The 12,818-nt window shown below is 42.0% G+C and overlaps 2 protein-coding genes across 3 annotated transcripts; one reads left to right on the top strand and one right to left on the bottom strand.

Moving 5' to 3' along the window:
- Positions 1 to 999: 999 nt before the first annotated feature.
- Positions 1,000 to 1,633, top strand: LOC131438692 (uncharacterized). Its single transcript, XM_058608867.1, has one exon. The coding sequence runs from the start codon at positions 1,100 to 1,102 to the stop codon at positions 1,631 to 1,633; it is 534 nt and encodes a 177-aa protein (XP_058464850.1). The 5' UTR covers positions 1,000 to 1,099.
- Positions 1,634 to 2,356, bottom strand: LOC131438693 (waprin-Thr1-like). Of its 2 annotated transcripts, none has more exons than XM_058608868.1 (4): positions 2,214 to 2,356; positions 2,088 to 2,150; positions 1,863 to 2,027; positions 1,634 to 1,801 (listed from the first exon to the last, which is right to left on the bottom strand). In XM_058608868.1, the coding sequence occupies exons 1-4, from the start codon at positions 2,215 to 2,217 to the stop codon at positions 1,695 to 1,697; spliced, it is 339 nt and encodes a 112-aa protein (XP_058464851.1). In that variant the 5' UTR covers positions 2,218 to 2,356; the 3' UTR covers positions 1,634 to 1,694. The 2 variants fall into 2 exon arrangements, with proteins under 2 accessions (XP_058464851.1, XP_058464852.1); XM_058608869.1 differs by having other exon boundaries at positions 2,088 to 2,147; positions 2,214 to 2,294.
- Positions 2,357 to 12,818: the final 10,462 nt, after the last annotated feature.

Genomic DNA, 12,818 nt, shown 5'->3' with positions numbered 1-12,818 from the left:
ACAACATGAAAACTGAGATACCTACTAGTCACGGTCAAGGATCAGCACAATATGAAAATCGATAAATCATATGCAAAACAAATTGCAATCGTGCTGATGATAAACGACTTTCAATATGATAATAACACAAATTCCGGTATCAGGTTTTCCTTTCTGGGTGTAAGCTAAAATAATCAGCTGTATTTATCTTCGCCCTCTGGTGGGTGCCGCATCAAAGTTTCAGTAAGGTCTGGTTCTGTGGATCTTTTAATGGCATATTATCAATAGGATATTCCTGTATAAATAATGCAAATAAGACAATTACCAATCTGTGACCTTTTTCCTTCGCTAATGCCTACCACAGATAACAGATATACAGGCTCACATATGAACTGTGTGTAAAATTTGCTCAATCAGCATGGCGAACACTTGCAGATGTCACCACGATCGACACGAGGTGCCACCACTATTTGGGTGCCGCTTTCACTTGAGACACAACTTTGGGTGCAACATTCACTTCTCGCTAGATTTCTGTTTTGCTGTTGGTTAAAATGACAAGTTTATTTTTGTTTTATTCCGATCGAATTCTCGTGTCATTTATGCGACATGGTAATAAAATTGTCTTTAACACTTAGGGAAATCGTGTGAACAGTCGAGTAGGTGGCAATAGTGTTTCCAACGTATAGCAAATTTGAAATTTACACAGGATTTTGAAAAATTTTGTTCGAGCCTGTATATCTGTTATCTGTGTGCCTACTCTCAATCGGTACTAGGGAGACGAATGACCGATGGCATTTATCAAGCGTGACATTGAAACTGCTCTTCTTTACTGTATTCACATTCTTTAAAATGTGGTTTATTGAACTTCTGAACTATTTCGGACACCACTCGGGACTCAAAGATTGCATGAAAGTAAAACTTGTTTTTTCCATCAATGAGTGCCATCAGCGGTACACTCCTATGGCCATTGGACATCGCCCAACTGGTACATAAACCAGATACAATTAAGAAGAGTCATGAAGAGGTTCGCTGTGGTCGGACATTCGGTTTACCTTGAACAAAATTCAATATATAGAACAGTTTGGTAAGGAAGCGATTTAGTGTTGTTTTTAGATTACAAATGAAAGCAATGTCATCGAGGTTTGTGTTTGCGATAATAGTGTGTTTAGCTGCCGTGATTTATGCAGCACCACAAGTCACCTATCCGGTAGGAGTACGACCCAAGGCTCGGGATGACTATGAGCGACAAGATAGCGTGAATAGTAGTGTCCTTGTAAAGAAGAGTGAACGACAGCAACATGATGAAACCCTAGAAGAAATCCAAGCCAAATCCGCCCAATATTCTTACGACTCTTCGATTAACGATTCAATTAACGATCAGACCGTGACACGACAGGAAACACGCGATGGGTTAGCATTGAAAGGAATGTATGCGTACAGTGATGGTTTCTATAAGCGCGAAGTTCATTACGTTGCTGACGACAAAGGGTACCGGGTAGTGAAGGAAATAATGATCCCAATCGGAGATGGACCCAGGGTAGACCCCAACGGAAAAGCGAACGTGTCATCGTCTCTATCCGGATCATACTCGATCACAGCCGATGATATCGCAAGGCCGGCGATGAAAATAGCAAAGAAAGTTGAGAATAACTAATTCTAGTTTAGTGTGTTTTATGTAATGTATCAAAACCGGAATATGTACGTTGAATAAATGTTTAGGATCGAACACACTTCTGACGTTTGGTGGTTTTATCCAACTGACATGTCTCATATGAATTGCATTTGGTGTTACCACAGTACGAGCCGGAGCCAGATGATTGACCTATAAAAAGAAGTGTTCCATGAAGTACTGGACATACGAAGTGCGTTGCAACTATACTTACCCTTGTTCCCAGTCGATCCCTGAACCAGCTGATTGGGACTTACGCAAGATTTGTAGTTACATGAATTAGGGCAACACTTTCCGCCACTAGTGCTACAATCCAGGTCGCTCAAACACTTGGGAGAACATGTTTGTACTTTAGACGCGAGTGGACACTGACCGGAAGCTAGAATAATGAAACTTGTGGTAAACTATTCACAATTAAAAGTTTTAAATGTATACTCACAGGCAGCGTCGATCGTGGCAATAAGAGCCAAAATTGCGAAACTTGAAACTAGAATTTTCGCTGCTGTAATAAAACAAATATTTCAATCAAACATTTACGTCGCAGTTTAACGAATTATGATAGTACCCATTCTATTAGGATAAAATTGCACTGATGACGCAAAATTGCTGTGATCAACTCAACGATCCGAACAAGAATGATGAAAATACTGCCGTGAGACACGAACCTGTTCTCAAATAAATAACGTAGGGCAAAAACGCTCAGCCTTCAGCCGGGTCAGTTTATTTGAACGCGTAACTGCCGGTGCAATAAAGTTGTCTGTCTTCCTTGCGACCGTACATCACTGTATTAGATCAGCCGACTAAGACGAGGTTATGAGGCACTTACTGTTGTAAATTCATTTTGGAAAAGATGAGGGAATGATTTTCTTTTGTTGATCTTCGGTTTTTTTTCAATTTCTAAATGTGTCTTTGTGCCGTATGTGCATGAAAAAATGCCAAACCCTCTAAGATTTTTACCAAGAAGATTGTTGAAAACCATTTATTTTTCCACTTTTAACGTGTCCTGGAATGGGACTGGGCTCAATACCACTAAACTGAAATTTGAGTTAGTTTCGAATCTGGTTTGGATATCGGGTTCACTGACACTACTGCTGGTTATGACAAACCCAATACGATTCCATGAAAATTTATTAGTGTTGAAATAATTGGGAAGTATCTGACACATTCCTGAACCCAGGATGAAAAAATAATGTTACAGAAGATTACTAATGTACATAATTCTCGGTGTGCGTTTTACCGGCGTTATTAAAAGACACTTTAAACTTTTCCACAGGAACTGTCATTATGGAGTATTCAAATGAAATTTGTAGCTGTACCTGAGAGAAGGTAGTTAGTAAGTAAGTAACTACAAATATTACATTTCTTTACGATTACTGTCATGTTATTTCTGTATCATGTCTCAGACCTTATGAATATTTATACAGCACAACAATCCACAAGACTTGTGATGATGCCGTATATTCTGAGATTGTTTACATTCCTACTTCAGCCGATTGGTGGAGAACGGAAAACATCTTCTAAATTTATAGGTCATATAAGTAAATGGTCATACAAATTTACTTTGGCTATACTGGTTTCAGTTTAAGGTTCCGGAAGTTCTCAGAGATAAATTAACGTTTGAATACAGATAATAGTCCGAGGAAGCCAAATCAGGCGAATGAATGTGATACTCAAGTAATTAAAACCATGATAGCGATGCTGATGTGCTTCATGTAAGACCATTTCACAGTGATTTCGGTCTTCAATCGTTTCATTCATGCACGCTAATACTGGCTTTTTTCTGATTTGTGGTAGTCCTCCAAAAGTATACTATGCCGATCTCAGAAAACCGACATTGTGATCTTCCCGTCCCGTTGAGACACCTTTCGAGGCACTCGTGCCGCTTCGAAACATTCGTGCTGACTATATTCTATTGCCTGATAATCATTTTGTTCTCTGGCGTATAATAATGGATTCAGCCAAACATGTACTCGAAGTGCAGTTGCGTTCGTCTTTCTAGCCCTAAACAAATATGTATGTGCGTGATTCAGCGGCAGAATATCTTTCTTATCTGCAGAATCTTGCTTAACTAAGACATGCTTCTGGTCGTACAGGACAATTTTATGTATTATTATAATTATCATTTATTTTACCCCGGTTTCATCCTCCATTTTAAAGCTTACTTCATTTAGAATTGGAACAAACTTTTGCTCATATTGTGGCGCTCCTGGTGGACGGATTTATAAGTTCTTGGCGCCCCCCACGTGTAGGAAATTTTGTCAGCTTCATGTATGATTTTTGACATTCCGCAAATCGACTGTACTTTGTAAACAATCAACATGGAAGCCGAAAGAAGGGAACAAATTGTGCACATTTATTTGGAAAATCCATTGTGGTCTGCATCTAGGCTAGCTAAACAGCTGAAATTGCCTAGAAATACCGTATGGCGCGTTATCAAACGGCATAAGGAAACATTGACGACAATTCGGAAGCCTCAAGCCAATCGTCGGAGTGAAACTGTCGACCGAAAACTGCGTGGTAAGATTTTGAAGACGATTCAGAGGAACCCTAATCTGTCGGACCACGATTTGGCCAAAAAATTCGGTGCTTCCCATAGTACCGTGAGGAGAACTCGACTCCGGGAAGGAATCAAGTCGTATCAAGCTACCAAACAGCCAAATCGGACCATAAAACAGAATAGTGTGGTCAAAATTCGTGCTCAGAAACTATATGACCAGGTGCTGACCAAGTTCGACGGGTGTCTTCTGATGGACGATGAAACCTATGTCAAGGCTGACTTCGGGCAAATCCCAGGTCAAAAATTGTACTTGGCAACGGCTCGGGGAGATATTCCAGCCAAATTTAAATTTGTTTTTGCCGACAAATTTGCAAGAAAACTTATGATTTGGCAGGGCATTTGCAGCTGTGGCAAAAAAATGAAAGTTTTCGTAACAAATAAGACGATGACATCGGAACTATACTAAAAAGAGTGTCTCCAAAAACAAATTTTGCCGTTCATTCGATCCAACGACCATCCCGTGATGTGTTGGCCAGATTTGGCAAGCTGTCATTACAGCAAAGTCGTTCAAGAATAATACCCACTTAGAAAAAAAACGTTCAACGGTGGTCCTTCATTGGTCCAATACGTTGGATCGTTGGTCCAATGAAAGTCCAATCAATCGTTCAACGGGAGGCCAACACGTTTGCCGATTTTGAAACAGACCGTTGAACCGAATGCCATTGTTTTCGTTCAACAAACCCGGCAGACAGAGGTCCATTGTTGAGCCATTTTTAACATGAGGAGTTGGAGCCCCGTTGGACTAGTTTTACTGCAGAATTTCTGAAGTTTTTTCCACTTATTTGTTTAAACTAACAATACATACCTGCACAATACTTCTACTTCACGTAGAATAACAACAAATTGAACGATTATTTCGTGCAATATGTTGTTCAACAAGCGCTCAAAAACCAACATAATTGAACGGCCTGCTGAGAGGGTATGCAGAGAAAGGGGTAAAGTTTGTTCCGAAAAACCTTAACCCACCCAACTGCCCCCAGTTCCGCCCTATTGAGAAATACTGGGCAATCATGAAGAGGAGACTCAAGGCAAAGGGAAAGGTTGTCAAAGACATCAATCAGATGACGACCTGGTGGAATAAGATAGCTAAAACGATGGACGAAAAAGGCTGCCGTGTTACAGGAAAAATTCAAGAATTCCTTCGAAACCGTGACGAATAATTGTCTTTGTTCAAATTCTATCTGAAGCACTAGGGGAACGGGTATAGCGTGATGGGTAAGTCGATGCCTTTCACGCTGCCCACCTGGGTTCGATTCCCAACCCCGCACATAGGGTCAGAAAACTTTTCTGGCCCGAAGAGGTGAATGACAACAATGTTAAAACCTCTATAATCGAAAAAAAAATATCTGAAGCAAGCTTAATGTGGTTTCGACTCTGTTCTGCTTTGTAGGACCAGCCGCTGCGTGCTTTATTGGCAGTGGAGTTTCGACCATCACGTAACTCTCAAAACAGTGTAATCTGCAGGATCAACAGCTCCGTAATATTTCTCAAATTTTGTTTTGTTTCTGTTTCTGATTTCGGGAAGAGGCATGGCCACTCGCATACCCCCTCCCCTTTCTGGGTACGTGGCTGTTGGTAATCTTTAGAATATTGAAATCGTTTAATTCAACAGTTCAATTTACTGGATACTCTAAAGAATAGAACTAATGGTTCCTACATGTATAGAATAGAACATTTAATTCACTTGAATAATATTTATGCTCATTTTCCTTCAAAAAGTTTTTGTTTCGATAAGATTTGTCATCGTGCTAATTTAGATCAGTGTATTTCATGTCATTGTAGGATCATATCTAATTATTTCATTATTTTGACATTTTCAGTAGATTTTGCAAATAAGTAACTATTCAACATGCTAAAATTTGGATACCAAAACGCTTTTTAACACCTATAACTTACAATAAGTAACACGCTTCCTAACACACAAAGCTTACAAAATAGTAACGGGTGTAACGCTTCGTAACGCTTGTGCCTTTTAAAAATGTAACACATGTAACTTAATGGGGATTTAACGGTATAAGGATTCGTACATAACGAGGCTTCATTTTTCTGGCACGGGATCAACTTGAACTAGTTTTCGTTTTGTTATTTTGTCTTCCTCCGCCATGACTCACCAAAAAGTAACGCTTCGTAACGCCTATAACTTACAAAAAAGTAACGCATGTAACACTTCGTAACGCCTATGATCTTCAAAATAGTAACATATGTAACACTTCGTATCGCCTAAAATTACTTAAAAGTAACGCCTGTAACGCGTCGTAACGCCTTCAACTTACAAAAAAATAACGTTTCGTAACGCTCCGAAACGCCTATGACTTACAAAAATACTTGTTTTAATCCACCTAGTGGTGTAATGATGCCTTTCTCATATCAATGGTACTATCATATACAATACTGTGGTATTCTTCAAAATAATTTTCTTCGATTCTTAAAAGAATAATCGAAATCAGTTTATTTTACCGTCTACTGATAAAAATTATCAATTGCAGAAGATTTCAGCTTGATTTAGAAAACTTTTTACGGTTTTTCGCCCCTTTCAGTGATGGTAAAATTTTTTTTAACACACTTTACCCTATATTTCCGGATCCGGGAGTCGGATCCGGATAAAATTAAGGAATTACGTATGGGACCATAGGACCTTTCATTTGAACCTAAGTTTGTGAAAACCGGTAGCGCCATCTATGAGAAAAGTTAGAAAACATATTTTAATTTTTTTGCACATTTTACCCCATAACTCTGGAACCGGAACTTATTTTCACAATTTTTTGCACATTTTACCCCATAATTCTGGAACCGGAATAATCGGATCCTAATAATATTCAGGAATTTTGTATGGGACCACAAGACCTTTCATTTGAATCTAAGTTTGTGAAAATCGGTTCAGCCATCTCCGAGAAAGGTTAGTTCAAAAAAACGTTACATACACACATACACACACACATTCACAGACATTTTGCGTACTCGAGGAAGTGAGTCGAATGGTATATGACACTCGGACCTCCGGGACTCGGTTCAAAAGTCGGTTTTCACAGTGATTGCATAACCTTTCTATATGAGAAAGGCAAAAACGCATAAAACGCTTTGTAACGCCTATAAATTTTTTTTTTCTTCAAGTTACCATCATCAATTACAGTGATCCGTAACATTAGTTTGATTCTATTATTGATATTTTTATTTTATTAAAACTGTTTCGTCTTCGATTATTAGTAGAAAGTGGGTGTAGAATACTAATAAAATGACCATTATGCAAATCTAGTAACTATTTAACATAACGCAGTTAAGTGTGTGTTTTATCGGTTGTGCATTTGATATTTTCATATTTTTAAAAGGGTCAATCCAGATTAACCTTGCAGTAAAATTTAAAATTTAAATCGAAAGTAAACAAAAACTACCCAAAAGTTTTAAAAGGTAGAATTGATTCCAACTTACCTTACCTTACCTAATAGCTATAGTCCTGGGGTGTCCTTTGCTGTATCGAGAATCATCATGTATTTTGTTTTGACGCATTTATGGCCAGTGCGATACGCCTTGCTTCAGCTTTCAGTTCGATGTATGTTTCCATCATCTTCTCAAGGTATCAAGGGTCCCAATACCAATAGCGAAACCAAAAATCTGCACGGACTTTCGAAATATTGCTCGCTCTCCGAGATTCGAAGGGTTTCGAGAGCGTCCGAGCTACTTGGACGTAGCACATCACTCTATCCATCGTTGCTGGAGTACTTGTCTTATCGTGAATATGTGATCCGTAGTGGCGCGAGCTCCAGTAAATCCCGCTTGGTACGGCCCTACGAATTCCTTAGCTATTGGTGATAGACGACAGCAGAGGATTTGGAAGAGTATCTTGTAGGCGGCGTTCAGCAATATGATTGCGCGGTAATTGCAACAGTCTAGCTTATCGCCCTTTTTGTAGACGAGACATACCACCCCATCCATCCATTCCTGCGTTAGAATCTCCTCCTCCCAATTCCTAGAAATCATCCAGTGCAGCGCTTTAGCCAGTGCCTCTCCTTCATGTTTGAGCAGCTCGCCTGGCAACTGGTCATTGCCCGCGGCTTTGTTGTTCCTCAGCTTGCCGATCTCCTCAATTATCTCCGACAGATCAGGGGCTGGGAATCTGTCGTCGGCTGAGCGTGCACCCAGATTGATTCATGTGCCGTTCTCTGTTTCTTGTGCTTCGCCATTCAGATGCTCGTCATAGTACTGCTTCCACCTGTTGATCACCGTGATTCGTGAGAAGGTTACCACTAGTATCTCTCCACATTTCGGCCTGTGGCGTGTAGCTTCTACGTGAGCGGTTCACCTTCTCATAGATCTTCCGTGTGTCGTTTGCGCGGTACTGCTGTTTTATCGCTTCGCGATCTTGGTCTTCCTGGTGGCGCTTTTTCCTCCGGAAAACCGTGTTCTGTCTGTTCCATGCCTGACTGTATCGTTCCTCGTTCGCTCTAGTGCGGTGTTGCAGCATCCTCGCCCTTGCTGCATTCTTCTCTTCGACCAACTGCTGACATTCGCCGTCAAACCAGTCATTTCCTCGATTCGATAACCTCGTACCTAGTAGGGTTGCAGCAGTGCTACTCACGGCGGACCTTATGTTCCTCCAGCCGTCTTCAAGAGTCGCTGGGCCAAGCTGCTCTTTCGTTGGTAGCACTAGCTCGAGTTGTTGCGCGTATTCCTCTGTAGTACGAACGCTACGTAGCTGCTCGAGATTGAGTCCCGCCGTTCCTGTGTGACGAGTGTTGTGCACCGTCGATAGTTTTGAGCGCATACAAATCGCGACAAGGTAGTGGTCAGAATCAATGTTAGCACTGCGGTAAGTGCGGACATTGATGATGTCGGAGAAGAATCGCCCGTCGATGAGAACGTGGTCGATTTGATTTTCCGTATGTTGATCAGGTGATCTCCAGGTGGCTTTGTAGATATCTTTACGGGAGAAGAAGGTGCTTCGAACTACCATTTCTCGGGAGGCTGCAAAGTTCACGCATCGTTGGCCGTTGTCGTTTGTTACCGCGTGCAAGCTCTCCAGCCCGATCGAGGACCTGTACATTGCCTCCCGGCCTACCTGAGCATTAATGTCGCCGATGACGAGTTTTATATCCCGCCTTCTCGTCATCGGGTCTCGTCTCATGTGGGCAGTGCACATTGATGATGCTGTAATTGAAGAAACGACCCTTGATCTTCAATTCGCACATTCTATCACTGTTTGGCTGTCACCCAATCACGCGCTGGCGCTTCTTACTCAACACTACGAATCCCGTTCCTAGAACGCTGGTTGTCCCACAGCTCTGGTAGACAGGTAGCCGCTCGATGTCCACTTTCCCACACCTTCTGTCCCGTCCAACAGTGCTACGACATCGAAGACGCGGATTTGAAGCTCATCATGCAGCATTCGGTCGTATCCTGGGAAGCCAAGCGATTTGCAGTTCCATGTGCCAAGCTTCCAATCGTAGTCCTTCTTTCGTCGCGTAGATCTTTGCCGATTATTCCGAGTCGTATTCCTTCCTTGATTATGCGTAACAAGTGTTTTCCGGGCGGCTTGTTAGGCCTGCACCACCCTCCTGTCTCGCCGGAGGGCCATCGTGGCAGCACTGTTTAGAGTCCCACACTGACACAAGGACGGGTCCTAACATGGAGAACAGACGCTCGGGTGGGCTCGCTCTCTGTAAAGAGAAGGCAATTCCCCCCTTCCCTGTCAGCATACGACCAAGGTCCCACCGGGGTTTGTTTACCCGATTTTTCCTATGGTTACTCGTACCCCAGCCTGCACCGCGGGGAGGTAGGGATAGGAGCTACTGGAAAAGAGGCTAAGAAGCACATTGGGGCCTGAATTGCGCATTGTCCAGTCCAGTTTATCAACGACGTTCTTTTCACTATTCACATGTATATCATTTGAAACATTAGTTAAAATCGCGTAAAAAATATGTTCATCACACTATTCCATTTAATTCATATTCGGAATCATCGTATTTTAGAACATAACGTCTGAATTTATGTTGCAAAAATTATCGCCTCGCAGCAGAAACACGCCTAAAGTTATACCTATCAACGTCAAGTGCGTTACGCTTAAATTTCAGCGAAATCAGTCCAAATGGATCATGATCCGAGAACTTTTATTCATGGTGTATTATCATAATATGGAAATACACTATTTTTCCCAAATCATGACCCATTTTGCTCATTTCTAAAATCGAAATTTTGCCCGTGCAATGCCGAGAACATTAATTATTTGAAACTGTTCCAATACATAGGTCTTTTTTTTTTATTCAATATTATAATATAATTTTAAGGCACACTGCTTAAGCTCTAAGATGCCAAGGATATTTACTAATCTTAATTACGACTATATTAAAACTAGAATAGTATCATTATGTAATGCCGGTGAATTGGATATTGCATGAGGGTCTTCCATATGGCGTTTGCAAATATCCATGTTGGCCGCATCCTTCGGTCCGTGTGGGTCCGCGGAAAACACCCCCAGGCTACGAAGGCCTGGCGGGTGGCCCGCATGCTGGTTTTCGACTGGAGCGGTCTTCCCTGGACGATGATGGTGATGTTACGGAAGAGATGAAGAAAAAAAAAGTAAATATTGTGGAAACGGGGTAAAACAGGGGATGTGGGGACAAAATGTCTGAAAACGATAGAGATCTAATTAGTTGCCATCGAGATGGTGAAGAGACAGGGAAGGGGGAACGAAAAAGTTAGTGACAAAAAAAAAAGATCTTGTTAGTTCCAATGAAGATGGTGGACAGGGACGGGGATCGAGAGAATCGGGCGGATGTTAGTGTCGAACCTGTAGGTGGAGTTTATACTTTCTGAACGAGGATAAACACATTACACTTGTATATCAATGTGTTTAAGGTACTGGTATATGAGAAGCATATATGAACTATCCCGACTCGCCAACACATCCCGAACCGGAACCTCAGGCGGTCTACCTCGGGCCCTAAGGGACTCCAGTAGCTTCGACCTGGCGTCACGATACTCTACGCACGACCACACAACATGCTCGATGTCCTGATAACCGTCGCCACAGGTGCAGAGACCGCTCTCCGCAAGCCCAACACGCCGGAGATGTGCGTTGAAGGTGTAGTGATTTGACATGAGCCGCGACATAACACGAATGAAATCGCGACTCACGTTCATCCCCCTGAACCAAGGTTTCGTCGATACCCTAGGGATAATGGAATGCAGCCATCGTCCCAGTTCGCCATTGCTCCATGAAGTTTGCCAACTTTCGAGAGTTTTCTGACGAGAGATACTGAAAAATTCATTGAAGCAAATTGGTCTTTCATAAATATCACCTTCCAATGCGCCCACTTTAGCCAATGAGTCTGCCTTTTCATTGCCCGGGATGGAACAATGCGAAGGGACCCAGACTAACGATATTAAATAAGACCGTTCAGATAAAGTTCTCAAATGTTCCCGTATTTTCCCCAGGAAATATGGGGGATACTTTCCTGGCTTCATTGCCCGGAGAGCTTCTATTGAACTTAGACTGTCCGTGACAATGAAGTAATGGTCTTTGGGCATTGTTTCAATGATCTCGAGGGTGTACTGAATAGCAGCTAATTCTGCGACGTAAACTGAAGCCGGATCACTGAGTTTGTAAGAAGCGGTGATGTTTTGATTGAAGATGCCGAAGCCTGTGGACCTGTCGATGTTTGATCCGTCAGTGTAAAACACCTTTTCACAGTTGACTGTTCTAAATTTATTATAGAAAATATTTGGGGCCACTTGAGGGCGCACGTGATCCGGAATTCCATGAATTTCTTCTCTCATGGATGTGTCGATAAACACAGTAGAATCAGAAGTATCCAAGAAATGAGCACGGTTGGAAACAAACGAAGAAGGATTAATATTCTGAGCCATGTAATCAAAATACAAGGACATAAAACGGGTCTGAGAATTGAGCTCGACAAGCCTTTCGAAGTTTTCAATCACCATCGGATTCAAGATATCGCATCGGATAAGCAATCGATATGAGAGATCCCAGAATCGATTTTTCAACGGTAATACGCCCGCGAGCACTTCGAGACTCATCGTATGAGTCGACTGCATGCAACCTAAGGCAATACGCAAACAACGATACTGAATTCTTTCCAGTTTAATGAAATGGGTGTTCGCGGCGGATCGGAAGCAGAAGCATCCATATTCCATTACGGACAATATCGTTGTTTGGTAAAGCCTGATCAGGTCTCCTGGGTGGGCACCCCACCAAGTTCCGGTTATTGTGCGAAGAAAATTGATTCTCTGCTGGCATTTTTGTTTCAGATACCTAATGTGACATCCCCAGTTGCCTTTGGAATCGAACCAGACCCCGAGATATTTAAATGTGAAGACCTGAGCTATGGTTTCACCCCCTAGTTGAAGCTGTAGTTGTGCTGGTTCTCGCTTCCTTGAAAATACAACCAGCTCAGTTTTCTCCGTAGAGAACTCGATACCCATTTGAAGAGCCCATGTCGACAAGTTGTCGAGGGTATCTTGCAATGGTCCTTGGAGATCGGCAGCTTTGGGTCCTATAATAGACACAACGCTGTCGTCGGCAAGTTGTCTTAGCGTGCAAGATGTGTTGATACATTCATCAATGTTGTTTACGTAAAAGTTGTATAAAAGGGGGCTTAA

This window comes from Malaya genurostris, chromosome 3 (genome assembly GCF_030247185.1).
Source record: "Malaya genurostris strain Urasoe2022 chromosome 3, Malgen_1.1, whole genome shotgun sequence".
Classification (NCBI taxonomy): domain Eukaryota; kingdom Metazoa; phylum Arthropoda; class Insecta; order Diptera; family Culicidae; genus Malaya; species Malaya genurostris.
Note: the sequence above shows the minus strand (reverse complement) of the source record. Positions and strands in the feature narration are given on the sequence as shown.